The sequence below is a fragment of the Ochotona curzoniae genome, unplaced genomic scaffold, assembly GCF_017591425.1.
Source record: "Ochotona curzoniae isolate NIBS_2020 unplaced genomic scaffold, NIBS_Ocur_1.0 scaffold_1852, whole genome shotgun sequence".
NCBI lineage: Eukaryota > Metazoa > Chordata > Mammalia > Lagomorpha > Ochotonidae > Ochotona > Ochotona curzoniae.
Window position 1 is genome coordinate 23,367,718 of NW_024467087.1, and position 15,869 is coordinate 23,383,586.

General features: G+C 41.8%; 1 protein-coding gene across 2 annotated transcripts in view; it reads right to left on the minus strand.

Annotated features, from left to right (window-relative positions):
• Positions 1-1,917: 1,917 nt before the first annotated feature.
• Positions 1,918-15,869, minus strand: part of LONRF3 (LON peptidase N-terminal domain and ring finger 3) — a 41,121-nt gene continuing 27,169 nt past the window's right edge. For both annotated transcript variants that reach the window (XM_040999620.1, XM_040999619.1), the window contains 5 exons: positions 14,525-14,646; positions 12,559-12,717; positions 11,380-11,542; positions 10,159-10,308; positions 1,918-6,831 (listed from right to left, as the gene is read on the minus strand). In XM_040999620.1, the coding sequence (XP_040855554.1) occupies positions 6,676-6,831; positions 10,159-10,308; positions 11,380-11,542; positions 12,559-12,717; positions 14,525-14,646 (750 nt within the window). In that variant the 3' untranslated portion in view covers positions 1,918-6,675. The remainder of the gene's footprint in view (positions 6,832-10,158; positions 10,309-11,379; positions 11,543-12,558; positions 12,718-14,524; positions 14,647-15,869) is intronic.

Genomic DNA, 15,869 nt, shown 5'->3' on the forward strand with positions numbered 1-15,869 from the left:
TTGTGTCCTGGATGCTCCACTTCCCATCCAGCTCCCTGCTTGTGGCCTGGGAAAGCAGTCAAGGACAGGCCAAAGCCTTGGGAGGGACCCTGCACCTGTGTGGGAGACCCCAAAGAGCTCCTGGCTCCTGGCTTTGGATCGGTTCAGCTCCAGCCATTGCAGCCACTTGGGAAATGAATCAGTGGATGGAAGATCTTTGTGTGAAAATCTACCATTCGAATAAAAATAAATCTTTCTTTAAAACAAAAAGAAGTAAAGGGCCCAGTGTGGTAATCTAGTGGAATCCCATCCAGCCCTCTGATAATACGTCTGGGAGAACAGCAGAAGACCCAAGTGTTTGGAGCCTTACTTCAAAGGGGACCAGGATGAAGCTCCTGGTCCCTGGCTTCGCCTTGCCTCAGTGCTGGTGATCACAGCCATCTGGGGGGTGAATCAGCAGATGGAAGATCAAAGATCTCTCTCCCTCTGCCTCTCTCTGTAGCTCTGACTTTCAAATAAGTTTATCTTTAAAACTATTTTTAAAAAGTAAAAGGCAGTGATCTAAAATTGGAAAGGATAAAAGAAGGGGGCTCAGAGACAGGGCTCCCAGGAGCCTGTACTGCTCTCTCTAGACCAAGGTACTGAGCTGACCACAGACAAGCCTGGTTATAAACTTTCTTTATTCCCCAGAAGAAGTCAATATAGGGAATGCTGAAATCAGCTCCTCAGCCAAACTTGGATGACTTATGTCATACATGTAAGAGAAGGCAAAAGTTTAGACCTGTGGAAGTTGTTTGATCTGAAGCTTTTTCATTCCCTTCTTTCACACATGTCCTCATTTTGTGACTGCTGAGCACCTTCGAGGCAGGCATCATTGACCGTGGAGAACTCAGTGGCAGTTCAAGGGGTTCCACAGGAGAGCAAGTTGATTTTTGACTGGTTTAGCTCCAGGCATTTGTAATAACTGCAAACAGGACCTTCTTCTTGACTGCTCTAGTCCAACTCTCCAGAGAAAATGTTATGCAGGCATTCTTGGATGAAGAACTGCCTTAGCAGGAAGTTCTGCCTTGCTTAAATGTATTCTATCTCAAAAGAGTTGGAGGGTAGCAGGTTGGGCACACAGGGCCTAAGTCCAGCAGAGCCAAGCATTCTCTCTGGGCCTATTTGGGCAGGAGTTTGAATTTTTCTTATTACTTCAGAGAATCTGTTACACAGAGTAACACCAGACCCAAATAGAATTTCCTTTCATTTCATTTTTTAAAGCTGTATTTATTTATGCATCACTCTATTTGAAATACGGAGAGAGAGGCAATCTTCCATCTGTTGGTTCGTTCCTCAAATGCCCACAACAGCCAGAGCTGGGCCAGGCCCAAACCATGACAACTGTAAGCACATCAGGGTCTCCCAGATGTGTGACAGAGGCCAAGTGGTTGGGAAGGTGCCTTCTCAGGTGCCTTAGCAGGGAGTTGGATTAACTAGAACTTAAACTAGGCACTCTAATACGGTATGTGAGCATCCCAAGAGGTGGCTTAATCTACTGTGTCACAATGTTCACCCCTTTTCAACTGTCCCACTTCATTTATATTTCCTCAGGAATAAAACAGAACTTGCATAAAGCTTCCAACACCATGAATTTGTATCATTACTGCAGAGAGGGGATACTGTTGAAGCACTCTTGCCGGCATCACCTTGGTCAATATTGCTCATCATTCCAAACACTTTTACCAATTTCACTGTTAAAATATTTGTACCTGGGGCTTTAATTTTCACCAACTGTTGATAAACCATTGGACTTAAATGCTAATATGTAATTGGCTTTCATGAACATTTTATCAAAGAACACAGTAGGCAGTGTGTCCTGCTTTCAGCAAAAATTAAACACAGGAATGCTTGAATTTGCAAACAAAGAGGCAGATGATTGACAAAGTGCCTAAATAATAAGTTTTTGTGGTGCATTTAATACCAAGTTAATGGCTAGCATTTCAGAACACATCATCAAAGAAATCGATTCACACTTGCCTCACTGTCACATGCACAGTGCAGGTCTATTTTTTGTAAGGATCTTGTGGTTAGCTGAAATAGAACCAATAGGAACAAGAGTAAGATAGACGTTCCCATAGCTTTCTTTTCAATTTCCAACCAAATGATACCAAAGTTGGTCGGGTAAAGTATTCCCAAATATTTGAGTACAGTTTTGTCAGAAACAAAGTGAGACATTAGGAAACATTTTCTTTTTTTAATGAACAAACAACTTTCACGCAGATTCTCTAGTATCACATTGTTATTACAACATAAATGAGCTGAAATGGTTTTTGTACATATTTAGAGGAAGGGAAACTATAAAGCAATCAAGCTTATAGAGGTAGTTGAACAGCAATACGGGGGAAAGCATTACTTTAATTTCCCTTCAATACAGTGCAAAAGTAAAATGGCCGCTTAACAAACAAATAGAAAACAAATACACATATGCATTTGCCACTGGTTCAGAGGTTTGCTTGATATTGGCATCCTGACACTACTAAAGGCTGCATAGAATAATGCAGCTAATTTATTTACGATAAGCTGATGATGTCATATTAACCTGTTTGCTGTTTGCTATTTCAAAGTTGCTGTTTATTTTCATTAACAACAGATGCTTATCAACATTTAAAATGATGCCAAAGCTACAGTGTTGCTTTGTAAACATCCACTAATCATGTTTGCTGTAAAACAAAAACAAAAACAAAACCCAAAAAACAACAAAAACCCAAAACAGCTAGGAAGTCATGACGCAAAAGCTTTAAAGTGACACTAGGAACACAGATTACAGGCACTTCTCTCTGGAGGTTACCTTAGCATGTTTTAAACACCCATTTGTAAGTGCTAACTTCTTCATTTCACCTCTGGATGTACGTAACCCAGATTATTAAATTGTTGAATAACCACAAATGGGAGCTATCATTCTCAGATAAACTGAAAGTGCCCATCTTCTATGGCTCCTTTTCCTTCCCTCTGCATGTAGGAAATGGAGCAGGTGGAAGCTTATGCCTCCAGCCATTTTTCAAAAAAATGTCTTCAATCATAAATCAAAATCTTGTTTCCTCAAGTTCCAGAAAAGAGCTGAAAATCTGCACTTTTCCATAGTCTGGGCTGCCTTCCATTTGCATCATGGCCACACATCCCTACTATGATCCTTCCTTGGTGAGCTCAAATGGATGCAAATTTACTATGTATGGAACTCACAAAATGAGGATTGAATCAAACTCCCATCTTGGCAATGGAGTGAGTGTGGATGATACAGTCTGCAGGAGACTGCAGTCCAACAGTGTGTAGTCTGCTTACACCGAGAGACCTCTGGGTGCTGTGAACCAGCCTCAAGCAGGCCACTGCTCCATTGGCCAATCACCAGGGGGCACTGTGAGCCCAGGCCAGTTTTACAGGCCATGCTGGAGAGAAACACAGGTGCAATGGCTTGCCCCTTGCTGTTGAGGTGACACTGGGCTAGAACCAATTGTCCCTCAGAAAAGGCAAATAGATGAATTCATCTATTCTCAGCCCCACTAAGCCAGGGGCAGGCAGTTCTTTCTTTGAGTTGTCTATAAAAACAATTTTTTGTTTTTCTTTTCATTTTCTACATTTTGCTGGTTATTAGCTAGCAGCATTAGTACAGTACAAAGCAGAAAGGCAATGATGTATGCTTGTTACCTAGTATACACATGGTATGTATACATGTACACATAGTTACACACAGAGACAGAAGTAATATATTAGGAAAAGACTATTGTCAGTCATGCTCAACAGAAAAAAAGCAACATAGTAAGTGACAAGGGGGATATCTTGTCTGGGCCTACATTTACCCTTAAGTTCTGTCTCTGTATGTTCTTTATTCTATAGGTGATCAGCAAAAGCAGTTTACAAAACTGATCAAGTCCAATGAATTACCCCATTTAAGTACATCCAAAAAAGCACAGCACATCCTGCCTGCCAACACTCCCATCACAAAACCTTGGGGGTACAACAGCCCACATGTGTATCTGTCTAGGCTACCAAGAGGAAAGTGCAGTTCTGCCTGGTCAAGATCAATATCTACTGGAGATGAGTACTCACTCATCAAGGGGAGCCATTTCTGTGATGTGGAACTTTATTAAGAAATCAAACTCAGGTGAAACAAAACATACATTGGGTAGATTAATTTTACTGAAGCTATGACTTTTTTTGGGGACACCTTTGTGATTTCATTGCCAGGCCTTTTTAACCAAAAGTGTGGAATACAAACTATCTAAAATGCTGCAAATCTGCAAAATAATGTGTTTATAATTAGCTTGGCCATTCCTTGACTATGCGGTCTGGGTGAAGTGGTTAACATTGCAGAGCCTCAGTTTTCTCACCCATAATATGGTAACTGTTGTCACCAGGTGAGTATGAGAAATAAATGCAATAACTTAGCTATGTGGAGGTCTCATGATTCATGACCTTGTACATGGTAGCATCAGTACATTTCTGTTGAATCTGTTCCATGAAGTAAACACAAAATCCATAGATTAAAATCCAATCACCCAGGCATGGGCAAGATTCTAAATACATTTGGATGAACAGAAAGTATTGGGTTAGTTACATGAATGGAGCTAGAATTTAAGATTTCCATTCTATCAGAAATTCCAGACCTCAAAGCAATGATCCTTTTCGTCCCTTACTGAAATGGGGATAAGGTTGCTGGTATGGGATTTAGTTCAAACTTCTGATGCTTCAAATCAGCAACTGTGGTCTAAAACTAATAGCATGGACTCTAACAAACACGTTTAAAGGGGCTGCAAGAGACTTCCATGTGTAAAGGCAGTGCTTAACAATTTATGCAAATGTAGGCTCTGGCCAATATTCTGAAACTATACGCTCACAGCAGCTAATTTCTGGCCAGTCACCAGGTGGAAGACAGTGCCCCTCGTTTGCTGCTCCCTTCTGGTGTTTGCATAGCCACGAGGTCTACACTTGCACATCTTTCTACTCCTTACTTACTCCAAACATTAACCTGGTGACATAATGTTTTGACAACATAATCTTCATTAAGTAAGTATAGAAAAAGATCTCTTGGTCTTTGTTTATTGTACCTGGATCATCTCTTTCTCCTTTGCCTGTTTTTGGCCACAGGTGGTGATGGAAGTCAGACTGATTGCCAGAAACATTACACTCTCACCTTCACAGAATAGAGGGGCTGTGAACAAGTAACACCACAGGTGCCCAACACCACATGGGGGAGAGTATGCAGGCAAGTACGAATGGTGGAATTCACTTGTTCCCTACACTAGTCTGTCAACTATAGCATTATAACACTCCCATAATCAGGGTACTTTCAAGTTCTCCTGACACCAAAGGAATCAAACTAGCACCAAGCAAGCTATAACTACTCCCCCTCTGTATTGAGATATTTGGCTCATTGCAATTAAGAGACTAGACAGTGTTTAGAGGACAGCATGGACTAACTGTATGGTTCCCTTAAGAAGAGTTTAAGAGAGCTATATCCTATCTGGCTTTTTCACTTCTGACAACAAATAGTCCTTCATCAAATGTTTCCATACATGCTATCCCAGATCTTGATCAGAACCATGCACAGAGGTTGGCATTGGGGGCGGAAGGGGAGCAGTGGTACATGGCTATGATATGCTATATTTGGTGTCATTCCTTAACAGTTAAATCCTACTGCACCTAAAATCACATTTTCTAACTGCAGGGTAAGAAATTAGATACAGCTCTAATTATGTTGCTGAACCACAATGCCCATAAAACCAAAATGCCCTAATAAAAGATACTCCTCTGATTCATCCCTTCATTCTAGAAAAATAATTCTTGATCACGCTTTTGTATTTATATGCGAAGGATTATTTCACTTTACCCCAGCACATGCCATAATCGATGACAAATCCCTCAAGTATTCTGTGTGGCTTCATTCAAATCAAAACAAAGAGTAGACTATATCAAGGGAGGAGATCCTACATCACTCCAAACTTATCTTCAATATCCAATTGGACAGACAGAAATAGTCTAAAAGCTGGGATCAATATGGTAAAAAATAAAGTGTTGCTGTAATTATGGTATTGTTATATATATGTACTGCAGAAGTAATGTTACTTCTCTCTGGGCACACGGTAAACCACATGAATAAATAAAGCAACTGACTTCTCAATGATGTACACTTAAATAGTTACAGACACACTTGTAGAAAAAAAAAAGGATACAGTAGTGCAAAAAAATAAATTATCAAAACTGAAAGAAGTATGAACCTTATTTTACACAATACGTTATAAAACCTGAACCATTTGGGAATGAGACCTCAAGTCAATGACACAATGCAGCAACATTAGTATCTTTGTTCACATTTCAAACATAATCATCTATGAAAACAAAAAGATAAAAGAAAAGTCACCTTAAACTCTCAGAAGATTTTTAGATGAAGATCAACATATATTTTTTTTCTGGGCACTTAAACATCTCTACTGTTTATGTACCTGCACAGTATATCAAGAAGCATGTAGGACATAAAGTTTTACATAGATCACATTCTTTGGGTCTTTCAGTTTGACTTGTCTCTGTGATTCAAAGCAGGTTAATTATTCTGCTTGATACCTCCTGCTGTTAAGATGTTATTGCAACTAAACATATTTACAAGAAGCCCCCTTTATGGCAGTGGGGGTGGGTGGGATTCCTCTTCGGACTCCACACTCACTAGTTTTGGTTTCGGGATATAAATGCCAGGACTCGCCGAATACCGTTCAGCCTATCCTTCAAGGATCTCATTGCCAGGAACGGCAGCTGAGCTCGGCTTTCCAAAGGAAGGACCGCTAGTATCCACCAACACCAGGCTGGACCATTCGGGTTAATCTGCAACAGAGAAAACACAAAGGGCTCACCCTGTTTCCATGCAAGTACCATCAGGCTGCAGGTTTTCAAATGTGAGATAAATACCCCAGGTAGAATTGCTTCTGTGTGCAACAGAGACTGCTGATTGCCTCGCTCATCCCAGCTTCCCCTTAATTTAACTTAGGAATATAGCTCCCCAGGGGAAAAAAAAAATCCCAGAACCACGTCTCAGCCTCGTTTGAAGCTAGACATGGCCAAGAGATAGAGTTCTGACATAGCAGCTGTGGAAGGGGGTAATGCGGGGAGCTGCTGGGTTCAGCTTTGGGAAGGAACCATGTGCCTCCACTTTGCTTTTTCTTCCATTTCTCCTAGTTGGAGCATGGATCCATGCATGACTGGCCTTCCTCAACACCATGGGAGCAGCATTTTTAGGAAGGTAGTGCCTCACAATGAAGGAGCCTGGGTCTCTGAATGTTTGCTTGGAGCTAAGCTGACCTGACCATAGGGGAATTGGCCATTGGCCCCTGTATCTTTTTTTTGGCAAGCAAACCAACATCTTAACAGATACATCATGCTTCCTAACCAGGGTGAGTTTTATGAGCTACAATAGGCATTGCCCAGTCTTCCCTCATCTCAGACCTCTGTTTAGATCCTTTGGACAGGTACACTCAACTGGCAGGCCTTCAATCCCACTAGGCTGTACATGTCTTTAAAAACTCACTTCCTGTTCTTGCTTAGACTGAAGGCCATAGTTGCACTACCCATGCCAGATGCAGGGCCGTGGCTATCTTTTCTCCCAAAGCCAAAGGCTGTGATGGCTAGCCCCCAAAGAACAACAACCCTGCTCAGTAAAACTTCTCATCAAAAGCCACAGTCAACAAGTGAACAGTATGAAGTCATTAGTTCAGCAGAAATACAGAAAGCCAAGGGCTTTCAGCAACAATCACATTGAAAGTTTTCACTCACCTTGAATGCAATGTAAATTAAACATATACAATCTCCAAAACTAACAAAAAATAAGAGAGAAGAATGAAATATCATTATATTCTTAGAATTGTACCCATTAGGGACAAGCATAGTGGCATAGAATGCTAATCGTCCACCTGTGGTGCCGACATCCTATACAGATATCTAGTCATAGCTCTCCACTTCCAATCCAACTCCCTATTAATAGCCTGAGAAAATAGCATAGAGCAGCCCAAGTCCTTAGATCTCTTTCATGTGGGAGACCCAGAAGAAGCTCCTGGCTCCTGGCTTCGGACTAGCTCAGCTCAAGCTATTGTGGCCATTTGTGAACCAGTGGAAGGAAGAAATCTCTATCACTTTTTCTCTCATTGTAGTTCTTTCAAGTAAAAATAGACAAACCTTTTAAAAGCAGAATGGTGTCTGTGAGCTACATTGAATTGACTTGCTTTGAATTAATAGCATATTAATATGCATTAAATCGTCAAAAATGTATAGGCTGTGTTAGATAGCCATAAAAAAATCCATTCACATTACAAATGCATTCTGTCCCTAAGGCCGCTTTTCAAGAAAATCCTATTTGCTCCTGAACACACACCTTAGACACTGCTGACTTACTTTTTACTGAGCCTGAAATAAATGTTCTTCTCACATTAGGTCGTTGCTTTCAGGCCCGTGGAGAATCATATTTTGGTCAAACTACCCACACCTAGGATTCTAGAGTGCCACGTTGCTTCATTTGATTCTTCCTTAATCTCCCCGTCTTCTATGTTCACCCGTGCCTCTCACTTCATCTTGTGGTCAGTGATGAACAACAGACTGACTTTCTGAACTTTGTTTCCCAGAATCATCAAAAAGGAGAATGAAAGTGATATTAATAATTGGGGGCAGTTTCCCAGAATCCCCCTCCTAAGGCTTAGGAGAGTCCTAGGTGTGGGCCTCTGGAGCTGCAGTGACCAGAGAAAATGGCAAGCGTTTCGTCCTGTGCTTTTTGCCAGGTGCTGCCCCCATCAACACAAATGTCAGCGGAACCAACAATGAAGCAAGCAAAACGCAAGGTTTCAGCTTTCAGTGTCACTCTGCCCTTGTGAGTCATACGGTGGCATCTGTGTTTCCTCTGGGGGAAGATACTGTTTATCCTTGCTCTATCTTTTTTGCCTGACACAGAAAGAATGCTTCCCAGAAGGTGAAGTGGAAAAATGAAGCTTGATCAAGAGCTTACTCAGAGTTATGCAGCAGTCCTGAGTCACAACGACCCAGAGCCAGGAGTGAGGTCACTGGCTGGCGCTAACTGGCCTTTCACTCTTCAAAGCTCAGGATGCTGTTGCATGACACAAAAGGAGCCACTTCTGTAGCTCTGGGGGAAAGCAAGACATCTTATTTATTCACCTAGTTTAAAACAATGCAGCCCTTTTGGAAAAGTTCGGTGTTTTTTAAAGGTGTACTGATTCCTTTGGAAGTCAGAGTTACAGAGAGAGACAGGTATCATCTGCTGGCTCACTCCTCCAAAGGCAGCAACAACCAGGCTGAAGCCAGGAGCCAGGAGCTTCTTCTGGGTTTTGCACATGAATGCTGAAACCCAAGTACCTGGATCCTCTTTCATTTTTCTGCCCCCAGGCATTTTAACAGGGAGCTACATTGGAAATGGAATAATCAAAGAGTTGAACATGCAACTATATAGGATGCCAGCATCACAGGTGGTAGTTTAACCCACTGCACGACAGCACCAGCCCCCCCCCATCACCAAAGCAGACATTTTAGTCCATTAATGAACAATCTTATGTTTTAGAATCTCAAAATAGAGGAGGAAGGGGGGCTTAATTAAGTCTTCATCTACTCCCTCCTTTCAGAGATGAGACAAACGCTAACAATGCCTTTTGTGGGGCTTGTACAGTGGCATAGCAAGGTAATCCTCTGCCTGTAGCACCAGTGTCACATACGGGCACTGGTTTGTATCTTGGCTGCTCAACTTTCCTTCCAGCTCCCTGCCTGTGGCCTGGAAAAGCAGCGGAAAACGACCCAAAGCTTTGGCACCCTGCACCTAAGTCAGACCTGGAAGAAGCTCCTGGCTCCTACATCAGTTCAGCTTAACTCCGGATATTGCAGTTATTTGGGGAGTGAACCAGAAGACTCTCTCTTTGTCTGTTTCTCTGTTTTTCTCTCTGTAAATCTGCCTTTCCAATAAAATTAAATTTTTCATATAAAAAGAAAAATGGCTTTTGGCAGAGAAGTCAGAATATATGCATTCAGATTTTCTATCATGCAAATTGGGAATAAGGATGAATAAAATGTGTGTAAAAGAAGTAAAGAGTAAACGAAGACATAACAGTAATGGTGTAGGAGAGCCAGCTCCGAGCATGGGGAACAGTGGTGGTGAAGACATACCTGAGGATCAGCATCTTTCTCTGGCATTGGACCGAAGTGATTGAGTATCCGAATCTTCAGAGATGATTTGAGCGAATGAAACCACGATAATGCTAGCTCATAGACACAGTTATGTAACCCCATGAGTTCAGCAAAATCTTCTCCCTGAACCTGAAAGTAACCAAGTGAAAGTTAAATGATCCGTACACTCTCCATCACTCAGAGATACTTTTGACACCTGACTCTTTGAACAGCCACTCTGTTCCCTTATAGGAAGGGTTTGTCACCCAGATTTCTCCCTCCTATGATGGGAACTGCTCCACAGCCAAGTGCAGGGCCACAGGCCAACACTGCTCTGGCTGCAGGAAAGACAAAGTTTCAGCTGGGCAGCTTAGCCAAAACAGCAAGGCACACAGAAGGTCAAAGATCTGATCTAGCCTGAGTGGAGGCATGTAATTAGTGTACATTATGCCAGTCTGTGCCTCTGACCTTTTTGTTGCTGTATCTATTTTCTTATTGCTTGTAGAGAGAGGGACACAAATATGTCTGTGCCTCAATGTGTTATTCAAATACACTTATTATCCTTCTGCTATGTAGTGAAGGCACACATAAATGAACGTAAAATTATACACCTCTTTTCTTACCTATTAACTCAGAAAACCAAGGATTAATGGGACATGCCATCTTTCTGCTTTATGAGGTCATAGATTATTGGGAAGGGCTCTTAGCCAAGCTGCACATTTACAAATGCAAATACATGTGTGAATCTATGATGATCTCAAGGAGGGGTATGGGAGGGGTGGGGGGAATCCCCAGCGCCTATAAAACTGTACTACATAATACAATGTAAGCAACAATAAAATAAAATAAAATAAAATAAAATACAGATACCTAATCCGTACAAAAAATTGTGCAGGTGTAGCTCCCATTACAAAACTGCCCTTTGGTATCCCTGGGAGACGTAACTCCTAGGCTGATACGGTCCCCACACTGATCTGGAGTGACATTTGTTACATATGACTGCAGTTCAGAAGCTAGGCAGGCTGAGTCAGGACAATGGGCATTGTCACTGCCTTCTGCAAAGAAGGTAAACCAGCTGGCAAAACAGCACCATTTAATGTTGCCACAGCAATTTGGTAAGAAACTTCAAGGTCCCCGGTAGTTCTGAGGAATCTTTTGACAACCATCTGTCAAGTTACACGCAGAGTTTTGTGTCAGCTTTCTTGGGCCCTGCCCCCTCACCTTTTGGTCTTCAATGTATTCAATGTCGGCTGTGTTGTAGCCATCCCGCTGGCCCTGCTGGAGCACTCTGAAACGTCTCTTGCCTATGCTGTCAACCACTGAGCGACCATCAGCAAAGAATTGAACATTTCTGATCTCCAGGAGGCAGCCATATTCTGCAAACCTGTTTATTGAGAAAGGGATTAAAGAAGTAGATCTTTGACGAGCTCTGTATTCCCATTCTGTCCCCCAGCTATCTATATTACCCCATGCTAAGCCACAAGAAACTTGTACCCATTTGCCTGTCCTTGGATCTACAGCTACAACACACTAGGCAGTGGATGTGAAACAAACAAACCAAAACAACCACACAATCTATTACTAACGCAGCTACTATTCATTGAGTACATACTATGTGCGTTGCTATGATTTAAACATTTGTCCACCTCAAATTTCATGACACCTTTATGAGGTAACTAGACAATTAGTGTGGAGCCCTCATGAACCAATTAGTGCTACTCTAGTGGGAGTGGATTCTTGCTAACACTGCAAGTTTGCCCCTGATTCTTTCTCATCTTCTCTTTGTCCTTCCATCATATGGCTGCCACAGTGTTATGACATGATAAGAAGGCCTTTGCTAGATGCTGGCACCTTTATTGCGGCCTTACAAATCTCCAGAAACATGATACCTAATTTCCATTGCTCATGCATTACTCAGGCTGTGCTATGGTGTTATAGCAGCACAAAATGAATTAAGACAGCCAGGAACTGTGCTTGATCCTTTATGTACATTATCAAATTATCAATCTTTTTGATAAACCTGATGAGGTCAGTACTGTCATTGTACCCTCTTTACAAACAGACAATGGGATACAAATAATTAGCCCAAAGTCAAACTTGCTCCAAAGTTGGAGCTTGAACATGAACCCAGGTGGTTTGACTTCAGGGTCTGCAGTATTAGAAAACAACTTTTATAACACATATTATCTGGTTAACAAAAGATTAATCGTGGGGTTCCTGTAAATGGGCAGCCTTTCATAGGGAAAACTGGATGCCAGAGGGATCCTAATCTTACACACGCTCATGTTCTGGAGCTGGCTAAAGCCCATGAGCTTGGCCTCCCTACCTCCTGGGAACAACCCAAAGTCCAGGCCCACTCCCTCCCCTGCCTAGCTTGATTCACAGGGCTCTTCCTCTTACCCTTTCACGGGATCTCCAAGGCACATGCCAAACTGTCTGGTGCCTGTCTCAATGCATCTGCGAATCATCAGGCGGTAACAAGGCTCAAAGATGTGCAGGGGGCAAGGAACAGTGGGATAGGCCATGGTGCACACGAAAATAGGCACGTTCTTATTTAAGCTGTCACAAAGAGCAAATTAGGCAGATCTCAGAGCAATGGAGCAGAACACAGAAAGATCCAGCAATTGTCAGCACAAGGTTCCCCACAGAAGGAAGGCAACGAGCCATCCAGTTGTGATAGGTGACCAAAATATGACATGAGACTGATGTTGTGGGTGGAATCTCATTACCTGGTGCAAAGGTCAACATGAGGCCTGAGGTTAGAACTGGCATTGCACACATTCTAATCTGGATGAAGCAATCCTCAAATATCTCAACACTGTAGGTGACAGCTATGTCTCATTTTTTTTCTTTCTTTCATGCTATCCAAACAATGTTTTAAATGTTACCTGCCAGCAGTACAGGGAAGGGTACCGATGGTGTGAGTGGATTCACCTCTCCAGAGGGGCACTGAGAAATTCTCTACAGGGTTCCTTTGGACAGCAGACATTTGCAAAGCCCCAAAGGGAATCTGCATAGCAGGCCCAGCTTGAGGGAGGAGGGAGCAAGAGACAGGCAAGGGTAATCTAGTTCAGAGATGCTCCAACACTCCATTCTGTCAGAATCATCAGGGCTCTCCAATCCAGGTGACCGGGCCCCCATAGCTCCAGAGGTGCTGACATATTAACGCAGGAATTGAGATCCAAGAACTGGCCTTCCAAAAATACCTCTACAGATGGATGCATGTAGATTGTCGGGGAACCAGCAACAGGGCCAACTCCCTCTTGGATCCCTGTGCTCTAATTTGCCTCGTAAATCCAGTGCAGGAACATCTGAACTTGAATCAAGCAGCAGGTATGAGGGGGCTTTAAAAAGGTCATAGAAAATGGAATTAATTGTCATGTTGACTTTTGGTACACAGCTATTTTAAATTCAAGGCAGATGTTTTGTTTTGTTTTGTTTTTCTTTTTCATGGGGTTCTATTTTCAATGAAGTTCGAAGATCCTCCCCCACTCTATAAGACCATTTCCCCCTAAATACCAGAAAGGTTAAGTGTAAAGTTCCTTCAAACAGAAAGTTTCCCTAGTATACCCCAATGTTTGTTAATAAGGCCTTAAATGATATTTGTGACGGCACCTCAGAGAGGTTTCAGGCCATGTTCAGAATCAGAAAGAAAGATGCCCTAGGAAGTTCCACTAGAAGTCAAAGAGAATGGGAAAAGATTTGTAGTTCCTGAGGAATACATGATTCAGTGTGTGTATGGTAGGGGCACATTCAACCAAACTGGTGTTTAGAAATGCTCCGTACAGGATGTGCAAAAAAACAGGACAGTCTTTACTCTTAGGAACCTCAACTCCACACTGTTGAGAAGATGCTACTGCGGTGAGAGTGAGGGAATGTAGTAGTAAGACAGAAATTACTGAATCAGCACCACCACCACCACCACCACCATTACTTTGCTGTCGGGTAGGCTGATTTTATCAGCCAGCTGGAGATCTTGGAGCCTGGGTTGTGCCTACATTCCTAAGCTACCAGCCCAGAAAGTGTAAATGAACTGCCCAGGGTCCTGAAGAATTCTCACTTTGTAATAGAACTGAGTCTTAAGCCCAGGTCTTGCTGCAACCAAAGTTCTTAATCTCAAGCATCCATCTCCTTGTGTATTTGAATACGGTCTTCTGGTAAATGTTTAACGTCTGGCTCTCCAAATTAGGGGGAAGGGAAAGTCCTGGTGTGTCGCCTTTGCTGATTCCCATGGTACAAATACACTGAGCATGCACAATTTCAAGTGATGTGGTATCAGTGACTGAGGAGCTGGAAAGAAATGTGCACTCCCTGCTCTCATGTGTCAGTGTGAATTAAACAGAAATACAAACATGTGTATACATACTTAGAAAGTTCTTCCATTTCCTCTTCATGAAGTCTCCTTCGTTCCCTGAGTTCTTCCGGAAGGAACGTAGCTATTAGATCTTCCATTATGACATTTCTGCTGTATTTTCTTAATGCCAACCACTATATGGGGAACAAGACAACTGATTATGCAGTCATCAGAAAAACACAAAACAGCTCTGATATAATCAGTAGAACAATCAAAGAACCCACATATTAGAGTGATTTGGAGTCACAAATTAACATCTGGTGCTATCATAATGAATGTATGCACCATCTGGATTCTAGAACTTTAAAAAAGCACAAGTGTAATTAATTATCTTGATAATTATATATAGTTCTGTGTGTTTGTGTCTCTCTCTGTGTGTAGCTGTTGCACCCATTTGGAGACTGAATCAGAAGGCAGACGATCTCTTTCTGTCTCCCCCCACCCTCTCGCTGTAACTCTGCCTTTCCAATATATAAATAACCAATTTTTAAAAGTCTGATAATCTTCTTAAAATACTGATACTGAAGTCATGTTCTTATCAAAATAATGATGGGAGTCCATCACTTGTTTTTCTGATTATCATGTTTATAAGCTCACAGAAATGACCTGGGTCTGGCACATTCTAAAAGTCAGAGATCAAAAGGTTCGGGGGATTGAAACACACTTTGCAATCACTGGTACTTTTCTTCCATACTTTCCCGATGCCTGGCTCCTGGCTCCTGCTGAGTCTACACATTTTGGATCATCTAACTTGTTTCCAAAAGCACGCAAACATCTAAGCACTAGTGGCTTTGTCTGTTTGCCTTTTCAATATACCATTTAGATGTCAACGAACTTATGTGATAATCCATAATTTCAGAATGTATATCAGACTCCAGCACCTTTGTAATTCTCTCCTGAAAACACCCTTACCCTCCATCCAGATACCTATAAGTAGTAAACATTTAGTAATGTGAACCAAATGGATGATAAACATCTAAGTATCTTATACCACAATAAAATAAGTAAATAAACTATTTTTTAAAACCCCGCAAAAATGACTCACTCTGGAAACTACAACTGCAGAACCAGCAGGGGGAGTATATGAATATCAAACTGTTGGACTTGGCTTCAGACAATTTTGTTTCCCAGTACTGGCTATGGCTATGTTCTGTGATAAACAGAACTGAAATATGTATCTTGCTATAAAATGGTATAAGTCTGATTCTGGGCAAATATATATATATATATTTTATACATATACATATATATCTCATACATATATATATATATATATATATATATGAGAGAGAGAGAATGAGAATATATTCTAGCTCTGAGTTTGAAACTCCATAGCTTCTGCCTCCAGGAAGCCTTA